At 58.6% G+C, this 12277-nt stretch overlaps 1 protein-coding gene across 1 annotated transcript in view; it reads right to left on the reverse strand.

Annotated features, from left to right (window-relative positions):
- The window catches only part of Muc12 (mucin 12, cell surface associated), a 33339-nt gene extending 21317 nt beyond the window's left edge, over positions 1–12022 (reverse strand). The window contains exon 1 of the mRNA XM_060368595.1: positions 11935–12022. Coding sequence (XP_060224578.1) covers positions 11935–12022 — 88 coding nt within the window. The remainder of the gene's footprint in view (positions 1–11934) is intronic.
- Positions 12023–12277: the final 255 nt, after the last annotated feature.

Below are 12277 nucleotides of genomic sequence, written 5' to 3' on the forward strand. Positions count from 1 at the left end.
GTTTCACCAGAGGAGGTTGTTGTGTGGGCCGTGTCAGTGGGCTGACTTCCAGGAGTGGAAATCGGGCCTCCTGGGGAGGTTGTTGCTGCCTCCTGCCGAGATGTGGTGTGAGTGTTCTCAGGAGTCACAGCAGTGTGTGTGGACCCTGAGCCTGTTGGCGAGGTCGTCGACCCCGGAGAGAACACTGTTGGCCAGGTCTGAGTCGCTGGACTTTCTGGTGTTGATTTTGGGAGGACGGGTGAGGTGGTAGATTGGTCAGTCAGGGCCGTGGAGGTCAAGGTCTCAGGAGTTCCATGTGTTTCTGTGGGAAGGGAGCCTGTGGGGATGACTGTAGTCTCCTGAGTGAAGCCTGTTGTGTGAGAACTCTCAGATGGTTGGGTTACACCTGTGGAAACGTGGCTGGCTGGAGAGGCTGTAGGTTCGTCGGTGAGGGCTGTGGGTAAGGAGGTGTCCTGGGGTGCAGTGGTTCCTGTGGAAACCGAGCCGCCTGGGGTGAGTGTAGACTCCAGTGTGAAGCCTGTCGTTTGCGTGGTCTGAGCGGATTGAGTTCCCTGGGTCGTACTCGGGGCTCCGGGGAAGGTTGGAGTTGCCTCAGGTTGAGATGGGGTGTGGGTGTTCTCAGGAGACGCAGTTCTCTCGGTGGACCCTGAGCCTGTAGGGGAGGCTGTGGATCCGTGAGTGGCGACTGTTGGTGATGTGTCGGCTCCTTCAGTTGCTTGTGTTGAAATGGAGACTCTTGGGGCGGTGGAAGATGGCTCAGGCGCAGCTGAGGTGTAGGAGGTCTCAGGAGGCGCCGCTGTTCCTGTGGACCCTGAGCTGGTTTGGAAGGGTGTAGTGTCCTGGGTGACGACTGTTTGGGAGGTCTCCGTTGTTTGAGTTGCTGCTGTTGGGAACAGGCTGCTTGGAGACTGTGTGGGTGTCTGGGTGAAGGCTGAGCTGAGGGTGGCGTCGGGGGAGACGGCGGTTGAAGGGGAACCTGCTGTGCTTTGTGAAGTGCCTGTTTCACCAGAGGAGGTTGTTGTGTGGGCCGTGTCAGTGGGCTGACTTCCAGGAGTGGAAATCGGGCCTCCTGGGGAGGTTGTTGCTGCCTCCTGCCGAGATGTGGTGTGAGTGTTCTCAGGAGTCACAGCAGTGTGCGTGGACCCTGAGTCTGTTGGCGAGGTCGTCGACCCTGGAGAGAACACTGTTGGCCAGGTCTGAGTCCCTGGACTTTCTGGTGTTGATTTTGGGAGGACGGGTGAGGTGGTAGATTGGTCAGTCAGGGCCGTGGAGGTCAAGGTCTCAGGAGTTCCGTGTGTTTCTGTGGGAAGGGAGCCTGTGGGGATGACTGTAGTCTCCTGAGTGAAGCCTGTTGTGTGAGAACTCTCAGACGGTTGGGTTACACCTGTGGAAACGTGGCTGGCTGGTGAGGCTGTAGGTAAGGAGGTGTCCTGGGGTGCAGTGGTTCCTATGGAAACCGAGCCGCCTCCGGTGAGTGTAGACTCCAGTGTGAAGCCTGTCGTTTGCGTGGTCTGAGCGGATTGAGTTCCCTGGGTCGTACTCGGGCCTCCGGGGGAGGTTGGAGTTGCCTCAGGTTGAGATGGGGTGTGGGTGTTCTCAGGAGACGCAGTTCTCTCGGTGGACCCTGAGCCTGTAGGGGAGGCTGTGGATCCGTGAGTGGCGACTGTTGGTGATGTGTCGGCTCCTTCAGTTGCTTGTGTTGAAATGGAGACTCTTGGGGTGGTGGAAGATGGCTCAGGCGCAGCTGAGGTGTAGGAGGTCTCAGGAGGCGCCGCTGTTCCTGTGGACCCTGAGCTGGTTTGGAAGGGTGTAGTGTCCTGGGTGACGACTGTTTGGGAGGTCTCCGTTGTTTGAGTTGCTGCTGTTGGGAACAGGCTGCTTGGAGACTGTGTGGGTGTCTGGGTGAAGGCTGAGCTGAGGGTGGCGTCGGGAGAGACGGCGGTTGAAGGGGAACCTGCTGTGCTTTGTGAAGTGCCTGTTTCACCAGAGGAGGTTGTTGTGTGGGCCGTGTCAGTGGGCTGACTTCCAGGAGTGGAAATCGGGCCTCCTGGGGAGGTTGTTGCTGCCTCCTGCCGAGATGTGGTGTGAGTGTTCTCAGGAGTCACAGCAGTGTGCGTGGACCCTGAGCCTGTTGGCGAGGTCGTCGACCCCGGAGAGAACACTGTTGGCCAGGTCTGAGTCGCTGGACTTTCTGGTGTTGATTTTGGGAGGACGGGTGAGGTGGTAGATTGGTCAGTCAGGGCCGTGGAGGTCAAGGTCTCAGGAGTTCCGTGTGTTTCTGTGGGAAGGGAGCCTGTGGGGATGACTGTAGTCTCCTGAGTGAAGCCTGTTGTGTGAGAACTCTCAGATCGTTGGGTTACACCTGTGGAAACGTGGCTGGCTGGAGAGGCTGTAGGTTCGTCGGTGAGGGCTGTGGGTAAGGAGGTGTCCTGGGGTGCAGTGGTTCCTGTGGAAACCGAGCCGCCTGGGGTGAGTGTAGACTCCAGTGTGAAGCCTGTCGTTTGCGTGGTCTGAGCGGATTGAGTTCCCTGGGTCGTACTCGGGCCTCCGGGGGAGGTTGGAGTTGCCTCAGGTTGAGATGGGGTGTGGGTGTTCTCAGGAGACGCAGTTCTCTCGGTGGACCCTGAGCCTGTAGGGGAGGCTGTGGATCCGTGAGTGGCGACTGTTGGTGATGTGTCGGCTCCTTCAGTTGCTTGTGTTGAAATGGAGACTCTTGGGGCGGTGGAAGATGGCTCAGGCGCAGCTGAGGTGTAGGAGGTCTCAGGAGGCGCCGCTGTTCCTGTGGACCCTGAGCTGGTTTGGAAGGGTGTAGTGTCCTGGGTGACGACTGTTTGGGAGGTCTCCGTTGTTTGAGTTGCTGCTGTTGGGAACAGGCTGCTTGGAGACTGTGTGGGTGTCTGGGTGAAGGCTGAGCTGAGGGTGGCGTCGGGGGAGACGGCGGTTGAAGGGGAACCTGCTGTGCTTTGTGAAGTGCCTGTTTCACCAGAGGAGGTTGTTGTGTGGGCCGTGTCAGTGGGCTGACTTCCAGGAGTGGAAATCGGGCCTCCTGGGGAGGTTGTTGCTGCCTCCTGCCGAGATGTGGTGTGAGTGTTCTCAGGAGTCACAGCAGTGTGCGTGGACCCTGAGCCTGTTGGCGAGGTCGTCGACCCCGGAGAGAACACTGTTGGCCAGGTCTGAGTCCCTGGACTTTCTGGTGTTGATTTTGGGAGGACGGGTGAGGTGGTAGATTGGTCAGTCAGGGCCGTGGAGGTCAAGGTCTCAGGAGTTCCATGTGTTTCTGTGGGAAGGGAGCCTGTGGGGATGACTGTAGTCTCCTGAGTGAAGCCTGTTGTGTGAGAACTCTCAGATGGTTGGGTTACACCTGTGGAAACGTGGCTGGCTGGAGAGGCTGTAGGTTCGTCGGTGAGGGCTGTGGGTAAGGAGGTGTCCTGGGGTGCAGTGGTTCCTGTGGAAACCGAGCCGCCTGGGGTGAGTGTAGACTCCAGTGTGAAGCCTGTCGTTTGCGTGGTCTGAGCGGATTGAGTTCCCTGGGTCGTACTCGGGCCTCCGGGGGAGGTTGGAGTTGCCTCAGGTTGAGATGGGGTGTGGGTGTTCTCAGGAGACGCAGTTCTCTCGGTGGACCCTGAGCCTGTAGGGGAGGCTGTGGATCCGTGAGTGGCGACTGTTGGTGACGTGTCGGCTCCTTCAGTTGCTTGTGTTGAAATGGAGACTCTTGGGGCGGTGGAAGATGGCTCAGGCGCAGCTGAGGTGTAGGAGGTCTCAGGAGGCGCCGCTGTTCCTGTGGACCCTGAGCTGGTTTGGAAGGGTGTAGTGTCCTGGGTGACGACTGTTTGGGAGGTCTCCGTTGTTTGAGTTGCTGCTGTTGGGAACAGGCTGCTTGGAGACTGTGTGGGTGTCTGGGTGAAGGCTGAGCTGAGGGTGGCGTCGGGGGAGACGGCGGTTGAAGGGGAACCTGCTGTGCTTTGTGAAGTGCCTGTTTCACCAGAGGAGGTTGTTGTGTGGGCCGTGTCAGTGGGCTGACTTCCAGGAGTGGAAATCGGGCCTCCTGGGGAGGTTGTTGCTGCCTCCTGCCGAGATGTGGTGTGAGTGTTCTCAGGAGTCACAGCAGTGTGCGTGGACCCTGAGCCTGTTGGCGAGGTCGTCGACCCCGGAGAGAACACTGTTGGCCAGGTCTGAGTCGCTGGACTTTCTGGTGTTGATTTTGGGAGGACGGGTGAGGTGGTAGATTGGTCAGTCAGGGCCGTGGAGGTCAAGGTCTCAGGAGTTCCGTGTGTTTCTGTGGGAAGGGAGCCTGTGGGGATGACTGTAGTCTCCTGAGTGAAGCGTGTTGTGTGAGAACTCTCAGATGGTTGGGTTACGCCTGTGGAAACGTGGCTGGCTGGTGAGGCTGTAGGCAAGGAGGTGTCCTGGGGTGCAGTGGTTCCTATGGAAACCGAGCCGCCTCCGGTGAGTGTAGACTCCAGTGTGAAGCCTGTCGTTTGCGTGGTCTGAGCGGATTGAGTTCCCTGGGTCGTACTCGGGCCTCCGGGGGAGGTTGGAGTTGCCTCAGGTTGAGATGGGGTGTGGGTGTTCTCAGGAGACGCAGTTCTCTCGGTGGACCCTGAGCCTGTAGGGGAGGCTGTGGATCCGTGAGTGGCGACTGTTGGTGACGTGTCGGCTCCTTCAGTTGCTTGTGTTGAAATGGAGACTCTTGGGGCGGTGGAAGATGGCTCAGGCGCAGCTGAGGTGTAGGAGGTCTCAGGAGGCGCCGCTGTTCCTGTGGACCCTGAGCTGGTTTGGAAGGGTGTAGTGTCCTGGGTGACGACTGTTTGGGAGGTCTCCGTTGTTTGAGTTGCTGCTGTTGGGAACAGGCTGCTTGGAGACTGTGTGGGTGTCTGGGTGAAGGCTGAGCTGAGGGTGGCGTCGGGGGAGACGGCGGTTGAAGGGGAACCTGCTGTGCTTTGTGAAGTGCCTGTTTCACCAGAGGAGGTTGTTGTGTGGGCCGTGTCAGTGGGCTGACTTCCAGGAGTGGAAATCGGGCCTCCTGGGGAGGTTGTTGCTGCCTCCTGCCGAGATGTGGTGTGAGTGTTCTCAGGAGTCACAGCAGTGTGCGTGGACCCTGAGCCTGTTGGCGAGGTCGTCGACCCCGGAGAGAACACTGTTGGCCAGGTCTGAGTCGCTGGACTTTCTGGTGTTGATTTTGGGAGGACGGGTGAGGTGGTAGATTGGTCAGTCAGGGCCGTGGAGGTCAAGGTCTCAGGAGTTCCGTGTGTTTCTGTGGGAAGGGAGCCTGTGGGGATGACTGTAGTCTCCTGAGTGAAGCGTGTTGTGTGAGAACTCTCAGATGGTTGGGTTACGCCTGTGGAAACGTGGCTGGCTGGTGAGGCTGTAGGTAAGGAGGTGTCCTGGGGTGCAGTGGTTCCTATGGAAACCGAGCCGCCTGGGGTGAGTGTAGACTCCAGTGTGAAGCCTGTCGTTTGCGTGGTCTGAGCGGATTGAGTTCCCTGGGTCGTACTCGGGCCTCCGGGGGAGGTTGGAGTTGCCTCAGGTTGAGATGGGGTGTGGGTGTTCTCAGGAGACGCAGTTCTCTCGGTGGACCCTGAGCCTGTAGGGGAGGCTGTGGATCCGTGAGTGGCGACTGTTGGTGATGTGTCGGCTCCTTCAGTTGCTTGTGTTGAAATGGAGACTCTTGGGGTGGTGGAAGATGGCTCAGGCGCAGCTGAGGTGTAGGAGGTCTCAGGAGGCGCCGCTGTTCCTGTGGACCCTGAGCTGGTTTGGAAGGGTGTAGTGTCCTGGGTGACGACTGTTTGGGAGGTCTCCGTTGTTTGAGTTGCTGCTGTTGGGAACAGGCTGCTTGGAGACTGTGTGGGTGTCTGGGTGAAGGCTGAGCTGAGGGTGGCGTCGGGGGAGACGGCGGTTGAAGGGGAACCTGCTGTGCTTTGTGAAGTGCCTGTTTCACCAGAGGAGGTTGTTGTGTGGGCCGTGTCAGTGGGCTGACTTCCAGGAGTGGAAATCGGGCCTCCTGGGGAGGTTGTTGCTGCCTCCTGCCGAGATGTGGTGTGAGTGTTCTCAGGAGTCACAGCAGTGTGCGTGGACCCTGAGCCTGTTGGCGAGGTCGTCGACCCCGGAGAGAACACTGTTGGCCAGGTCTGAGTCGCTGGACTTTCTGGTGTTGATTTTGGGAGGACGGGTGAGGTGGTAGATTGGTCAGTCAGGGCCGTGGAGGTCAAGGTCTCAGGAGTTCCATGTGTTTCTGTGGGAAGGGAGCCTGTGGGGATGACTGTAGTCTCCTGAGTGAAGCCTGTTGTGTGAGAACTCTCAGATGGTTGGGTTACACCTGTGGAAACGTGGCTGGCTGGAGAGGCTGTAGGTTCGTCGGTGAGGGCTGTGGGTAAGGAGGTGTCCTGGGGTGCAGTGGTTCCTGTGGAAACCGAGCCGCCTGGGGTGAGTGTAGACTCCAGTGTGAAGCCTGTCGTTTGCGTGGTCTGAGCGGATTGAGTTCCCTGGGTCGTACTCGGGCCTCCGGGGGAGGTTGGAGTTGCCTCAGGTTGAGATGGGGTGTGGGTGTTCTCAGGAGACGCAGTTCTCTCGGTGGACCCTGAGCCTGTAGGGGAGGCTGTGGATCCGTGAGTGGCGACTGTTGGTGATGTGTCGGCTCCTTCAGTTGCTTGTGTTGAAATGGAGACTCTTGGGGCGGTGGAAGATGGCTCAGGCGCAGCTGAGGTGTAGGAGGTCTCAGGAGGCGCCGCTGTTCCTGTGGACCCTGAGCTGGTTTGGAAGGGTGTAGTGTCCTGGGTGACGACTGTTTGGGAGGTCTCCGTTGTTTGAGTTGCTGCTGTTGGGAACAGGCTGCTTGGAGACTGTGTGGGTGTCTGGGTGAAGGCTGAGCTGAGGGTGGCGTCGGGGGAGACGGCGGTTGAAGGGGAACCTGCTGTGCTTTGTGAAGTGCCTGTTTCACCAGAGGAGGTTGTTGTGTGGGCCGTGTCAGTGGGCTGACTTCCAGGAGTGGAAATCGGGCCTCCTGGGGAGGTTGTTGCTGCCTCCTGCCGAGATGTGGTGTGAGTGTTCTCAGGAGTCACAGCAGTGTGCGTGGACCCTGAGCCTGTTGGCGAGGTCGTCGACCCCGGAGAGAACACTGTTGGCCAGGTCTGAGTCCCTGGACTTTCTGGTGTTGATTTTGGGAGGACGGGTGAGGTGGTAGATTGGTCAGTCAGGGCCGTGGAGGTCAAGGTCTCAAGAGTTCCGTGTGTTTCTGTGGGAAGGGAGCCTGTGGGGATGACTGTAGTCTCCTGAGTGAAGCCTGTTGTGTGAGAACTCTCAGATGGTTGGGTTACACCTGTGGAAACGTGGCTGGCTGGAGAGGCTGTAGGTTCGTCGGTGAGGGCTGTGGGTAAGGAGGTGTCCTGGGGTGCAGTGGTTCCTGTGGAAACCGAGCCGCCTGGGGTGAGTGTAGACTCCAGTGTGAAGCCTGTCGTTTGCGTGGTCTGAGCGGATTGAGTTCCCTGGGTCGTACTCGGGCCTCCGGGGGAGGTTGGAGTTGCCTCAGGTTGAGATGGGGTGTGGGTGTTCTCAGGAGACGCAGTTCTCTCGGTGGACCCTGAGCCTGTAGGGGAGGCTGTGGATCCGTGAGTGGCGACTGTTGGTGACGTGTCGGCTCCTTCAGTTGCTTGTGTTGAAATGGAGACTCTTGGGGCGGTGGAAGATGGCTCAGGCGCAGCTGAGGTGTAGGAGGTCTCAGGAGGCGCCGCTGTTCCTGTGGACCCTGAGCTGGTTTGGAAGGGTGTAGTGTCCTGGGTGACGACTGTTTGGGAGGTCTCCGTTGTTTGAGTTGCTGCTGTTGGGAACAGGCTGCTTGGAGACTGTGTGGGTGTCTGGGTGAAGGCTGAGCTGAGGGTGGCGTCGGGGGAGACGGCGGTTGAAGGGGAACCTGCTGTGCTTTGTGAAGTGCCTGTTTCACCAGAGGAGGTTGTTGTGTGGGCCGTGTCAGTGGGCTGACTTCCAGGAGTGGAAATCGGGCCTCCTGGGGAGGTTGTTGCTGCCTCCTGCCGAGATGTGGTGTGAGTGTTCTCAGGAGTCACAGCAGTGTGCGTGGACCCTGAGCCTGTTGGCGAGGTCGTCGACCCCGGAGAGAACACTGTTGGCCAGGTCTGAGTCGCTGGACTTTCTGGTGTTGATTTTGGGAGGACGGGTGAGGTGGTAGATTGGTCAGTCAGGGCCGTGGAGGTCAAGGTCTCAGGAGTTCCGTGTGTTTCTGTGGGAAGGGAGCCTGTGGGGATGACTGTAGTCTCCTGAGTGAAGCGTGTTGTGTGAGAACTCTCAGATGGTTGGGTTACGCCTGTGGAAACGTGGCTGGCTGGTGAGGCTGTAGGTAAGGAGGTGTCCTGGGGTGCAGTGGTTCCTATGGAAACCGAGCCGCCTCCGGTGAGTGTAGACTCCAGTGTGAAGCCTGTCGTTTGCGTGGTCTGAGCGGATTGAGTTCCCTGGGTCGTACTCGGGCCTCCGGGGGAGGTTGGAGTTGCCTCAGGTTGAGATGGGGTGTGGGTGTTCTCAGGAGACGCAGTTCTCTCGGTGGACCCTGAGCCTGTAGGGGAGGCTGTGGATCCGTGAGTGGCGACTGTTGGTGACGTGTCGGCTCCTTCAGTTGCTTGTGTTGAAATGGAGACTCTTGGGGCGGTGGAAGATGGCTCAGGCGCAGCTGAGGTGTAGGAGGTCTCAGGAGGCGCCGCTGTTCCTGTGGACCCTGAGCTGGTTTGGAAGGGTGTAGTGTCCTGGGTGACGACTGTTTGGGAGGTCTCCGTTGTTTGAGTTGCTGCTGTTGGGAACAGGCTGCTTGGAGACTGTGTGGGTGTCTGGGTGAAGGCTGAGCTGAGGGTGGCGTCGGGGGAGACGGCGGTTGAAGGGGAACCTGCTGTGCTTTGTGAAGTGCCTGTTTCACCAGAGGAGGTTGTTGTGTGGGCCGTGTCAGTGGGCTGACTTCCAGGAGTGGAAATCGGGCCTCCTGGGGAGGTTGTTGCTGCCTCCTGCCGAGATGTGGTGTGAGTGTTCTCAGGAGTCACAGCAGTGTGCGTGGACCCTGAGCCTGTTGGCGAGGTCGTCGACCCCGGAGAGAACACTGTTGGCCAGGTCTGAGTCCCTGGACTTTCTGGTGTTGATTTTGGGAGGACGGGTGAGGTGGTAGATTGGTCAGTCAGGGCCGTGGAGGTCAAGGTCTCAGGAGTTCCGTGTGTTTCTGTGGGAAGGGAGCCTGTGGGGATGACTGTAGTCTCCTGAGTGAAGCCTGTTGTGTGAGAACTCTCAGATGGTTGGGTTACACCTGTGGAAACGTGGCTGGCTGGAGAGGCTGTAGGTTCGTCGGTGAGGGCTGTGGGTAAGGAGGTGTCCTGGGGTGCAGTGGTTCCTGTGGAAACCGAGCCGCCTGGGGTGAGTGTAGACTCCAGTGTGAAGCCTGTCGTTTGCGTGGTCTGAGCGGATTGAGTTCCCTGGGTCGTACTCGGGCCTCCGGGGGAGGTTGGAGTTGCCTCAGGTTGAGATGGGGTGTGGGTGTTCTCAGGAGACGCAGTTCTCTCGGTGGACCCTGAGCCTGTAGGGGAGGCTTTGGATCCGTGAGTGGCGACTGTTGGTGACGTGTCGGCTCCTTCAGTTGCTTGTGTTGAAATGGAGACTCTTGGGGCGGTGGAAGATGGCTCAGGCGCAGCTGAGGTGTAGGAGGTCTCAGGAGGCGCCGCTGTTCCTGTGGACCCTGAGCTGGTTTGGAAGGGTGTAGTGTCCTGGGTGACGACTGTTTGGGAGGTCTCCGTTGTTTGAGTTGCTGCTGTTGGGAACAGGCTGCTTGGAGACTGTGTGGGTGTCTGGGTGAAGGCTGAGCTGAGGGTGGCGTCGGGGGAGACGGCGGTTGAAGGGGAACCTGCTGTGCTTTGTGAAGTGCCTGTTTCACCAGAGGAGGTTGTTGTGTGGGCCGTGTCAGTGGGCTGACTTCCAGGAGTGGAAATCGGGCCTCCTGGGGAGGTTGTTGCTGCCTCCTGCCGAGATGTGGTGTGAGTGTTCTCAGGAGTCACAGCAGTGTGCGTGGACCCTGAGCCTGTTGGCGAGGTCGTCGACCCCGGAGAGAACACTGTTGGCCAGGTCTGAGTCCCTGGACTTTCTGGTGTTGATTTTGGGAGGACGGGTGAGGTGGTAGATTGGTCAGTCAGGGCCGTGGAGGTCAAGGTCTCAGGAGTTCCGTGTGTTTCTGTGGGAAGGGAGCCTGTGGGGATGACTGTAGTCTCCTGAGTGAAGCCTGTTGTGTGAGAACTCTCAGATGGTTGGGTTACACCTGTGGAAACGTGGCTGGCTGGAGAGGCTGTAGGTTCGTCGGTGAGGGCTGTGGGTAAGGAAGTGTCCTGGGGTGCAGTGGTTCCTGTGGAAACCGAGCCGCCTGGGGTGAGTGTAGACTCCAGTGTGAAGCCTGTCGTTTGCGTGGTCTGAGCGGATTGAGTTCCCTGGGTCGTACTCGGGCCTCCGGGGGAGGTTGGAGTTGCCTCAGGTTGAGATGGGGTGTGGGTGTTCTCAGGAGACGCAGTTCTCTCGGTGGACCCTGAGCCTGTAGGGGAGGCTGTGGATCCGTGAGTGGCGACTGTTGGTGACGTGTCGGCTCCTTCAGTTGCTTGTGTTGAAATGGAGACTCTTGGGGCGGTGGAAGATGGCTCAGGCGCAGCTGAGGTGTAGGAGGTCTCAGGAGGCGCCGCTGTTCCTGTGGACCCTGAGCTGGTTTGGAAGGGTGTAGTGTCCTGGGTGACGACTGTTTGGGAGGTCTCCGTTGTTTGAGTTGCTGCTGTTGGGAACAGGCTGCTTGGAGACTGTGTGGGTGTCTGGGTGAAGGCTGAGCTGAGGGTGGCGTCGGGGGAGACGGCGGTTGAAGGGGAACCTGCTGTGCTTTGTGAAGTGCCTGTTTCACCAGAGGAGGTTGTTGTGTGGGCCGTGTCAGTGGGCTGACTTCCAGGAGTGGAAATCGGGCCTCCTGGGGAGGTTGTTGCTGCCTCCTGCCGAGATGTGGTGTGAGTGTTCTCAGGAGTCACAGCAGTGTGCGTGGACCCTGAGCCTGTTGGCGAGGTCGTCGACCCCGGAGAGAACACTGTTGGCCAGGTCTGAGTCGCTGGACTTTCTGGTGTTGATTTTGGGAGGACGGGTGAGGTGGTAGATTGGTCAGTCAGGGCCGTGGAGGTCAAGGTCTCCGGAGTTCCATGTGTTTCTGTGGGAAGGGAGCCTGTGGGGATGACTGTAGTCTCCTGAGTGAAGCCTGTTGTGTGAGAACTCTCAGATGGTTGGGTTACACCTGTGGAAACGTGGCTGGCTGGAGAGGTTGTAGGTTCGTCGGTGAGGGCTGTGGGTAAGGAGGTGTCCTGGGGTGCAGTGGTTCCTGTGGAAACCGAGCCGCCTGGGGTGAGTGTAGACTCCAGTGTGAAGCCTGTCGTTTGCGTGGTCTGAGCGGATTGAGTTCCCTGGGTCGTACTCGGGCCTCCGGGGGAGGTTGGAGTTGTCTCAGGAGGAGTCGTCCTACCTGCAATGATGAAGAAACCAGAGAGGAGGGTGATTCATTAATCTGTCGTCATGCCTGTGTTTTTTCTTCTTGAGGAAGTAATATTCTTGCTTTGCCTCCAGATTAAAGCACTGGGCTTTCTTTCCCGTTTAGGATACCGGGTCATGTTTACCAGCTAACGCCCTGATCCCCTTCCTCTCCTGGAGCTTCTGTTGTGTTTGGTCAGCTATGTCCGTGATATGATATCTTTCACCACTTGGGTAGTTGGGAGTGTGGCGTGACAGGTGGCAAAGATAGATGAGCTCTGTTCACTGCCCTAGCCCAGCGGTCCCCGCTCCTTCCTCATAGTGAATTTCATGTACTGTCTCTCATCATAGTCTGTGAGTGTCAGGCACAGTCCCTGGATTCACACTTTTGTTCACCTCATGGCTCACACCCACCGTGTGTCCTCAGCCCGTCTTCCTCATTCTTTATGTTGAATTTAGCCCTAGAATCCCCCGAAGAGCCTCGGGAACCCCTCGACTCCATGGCCCAGTCTCCCTGTGTTTTTCCTCGCTAGATGCTTACACGCCCTTGCTGGAAGACTGTGGCTGCTGCAGGAGTCCGGTGGTCCTCCCCTCTGTCCTTTGCCCCACAGCCAGGGCAGATGACAGCTCTGCCTGCCATGCCCCCGTGGCCGTGCAGCCCCGCCTGCCGTGGCCCTGTGGCTCGGGACTTGCAGCACCTTCTCCCATGGAACACAGCTATTCACACTGGTGCCTCTGGGCTGATGGCCAGAGAGAA

Source organism: Meriones unguiculatus, chromosome 15 (genome assembly GCF_030254825.1).
Source record: "Meriones unguiculatus strain TT.TT164.6M chromosome 15, Bangor_MerUng_6.1, whole genome shotgun sequence".
NCBI lineage: Eukaryota > Metazoa > Chordata > Mammalia > Rodentia > Muridae > Meriones > Meriones unguiculatus.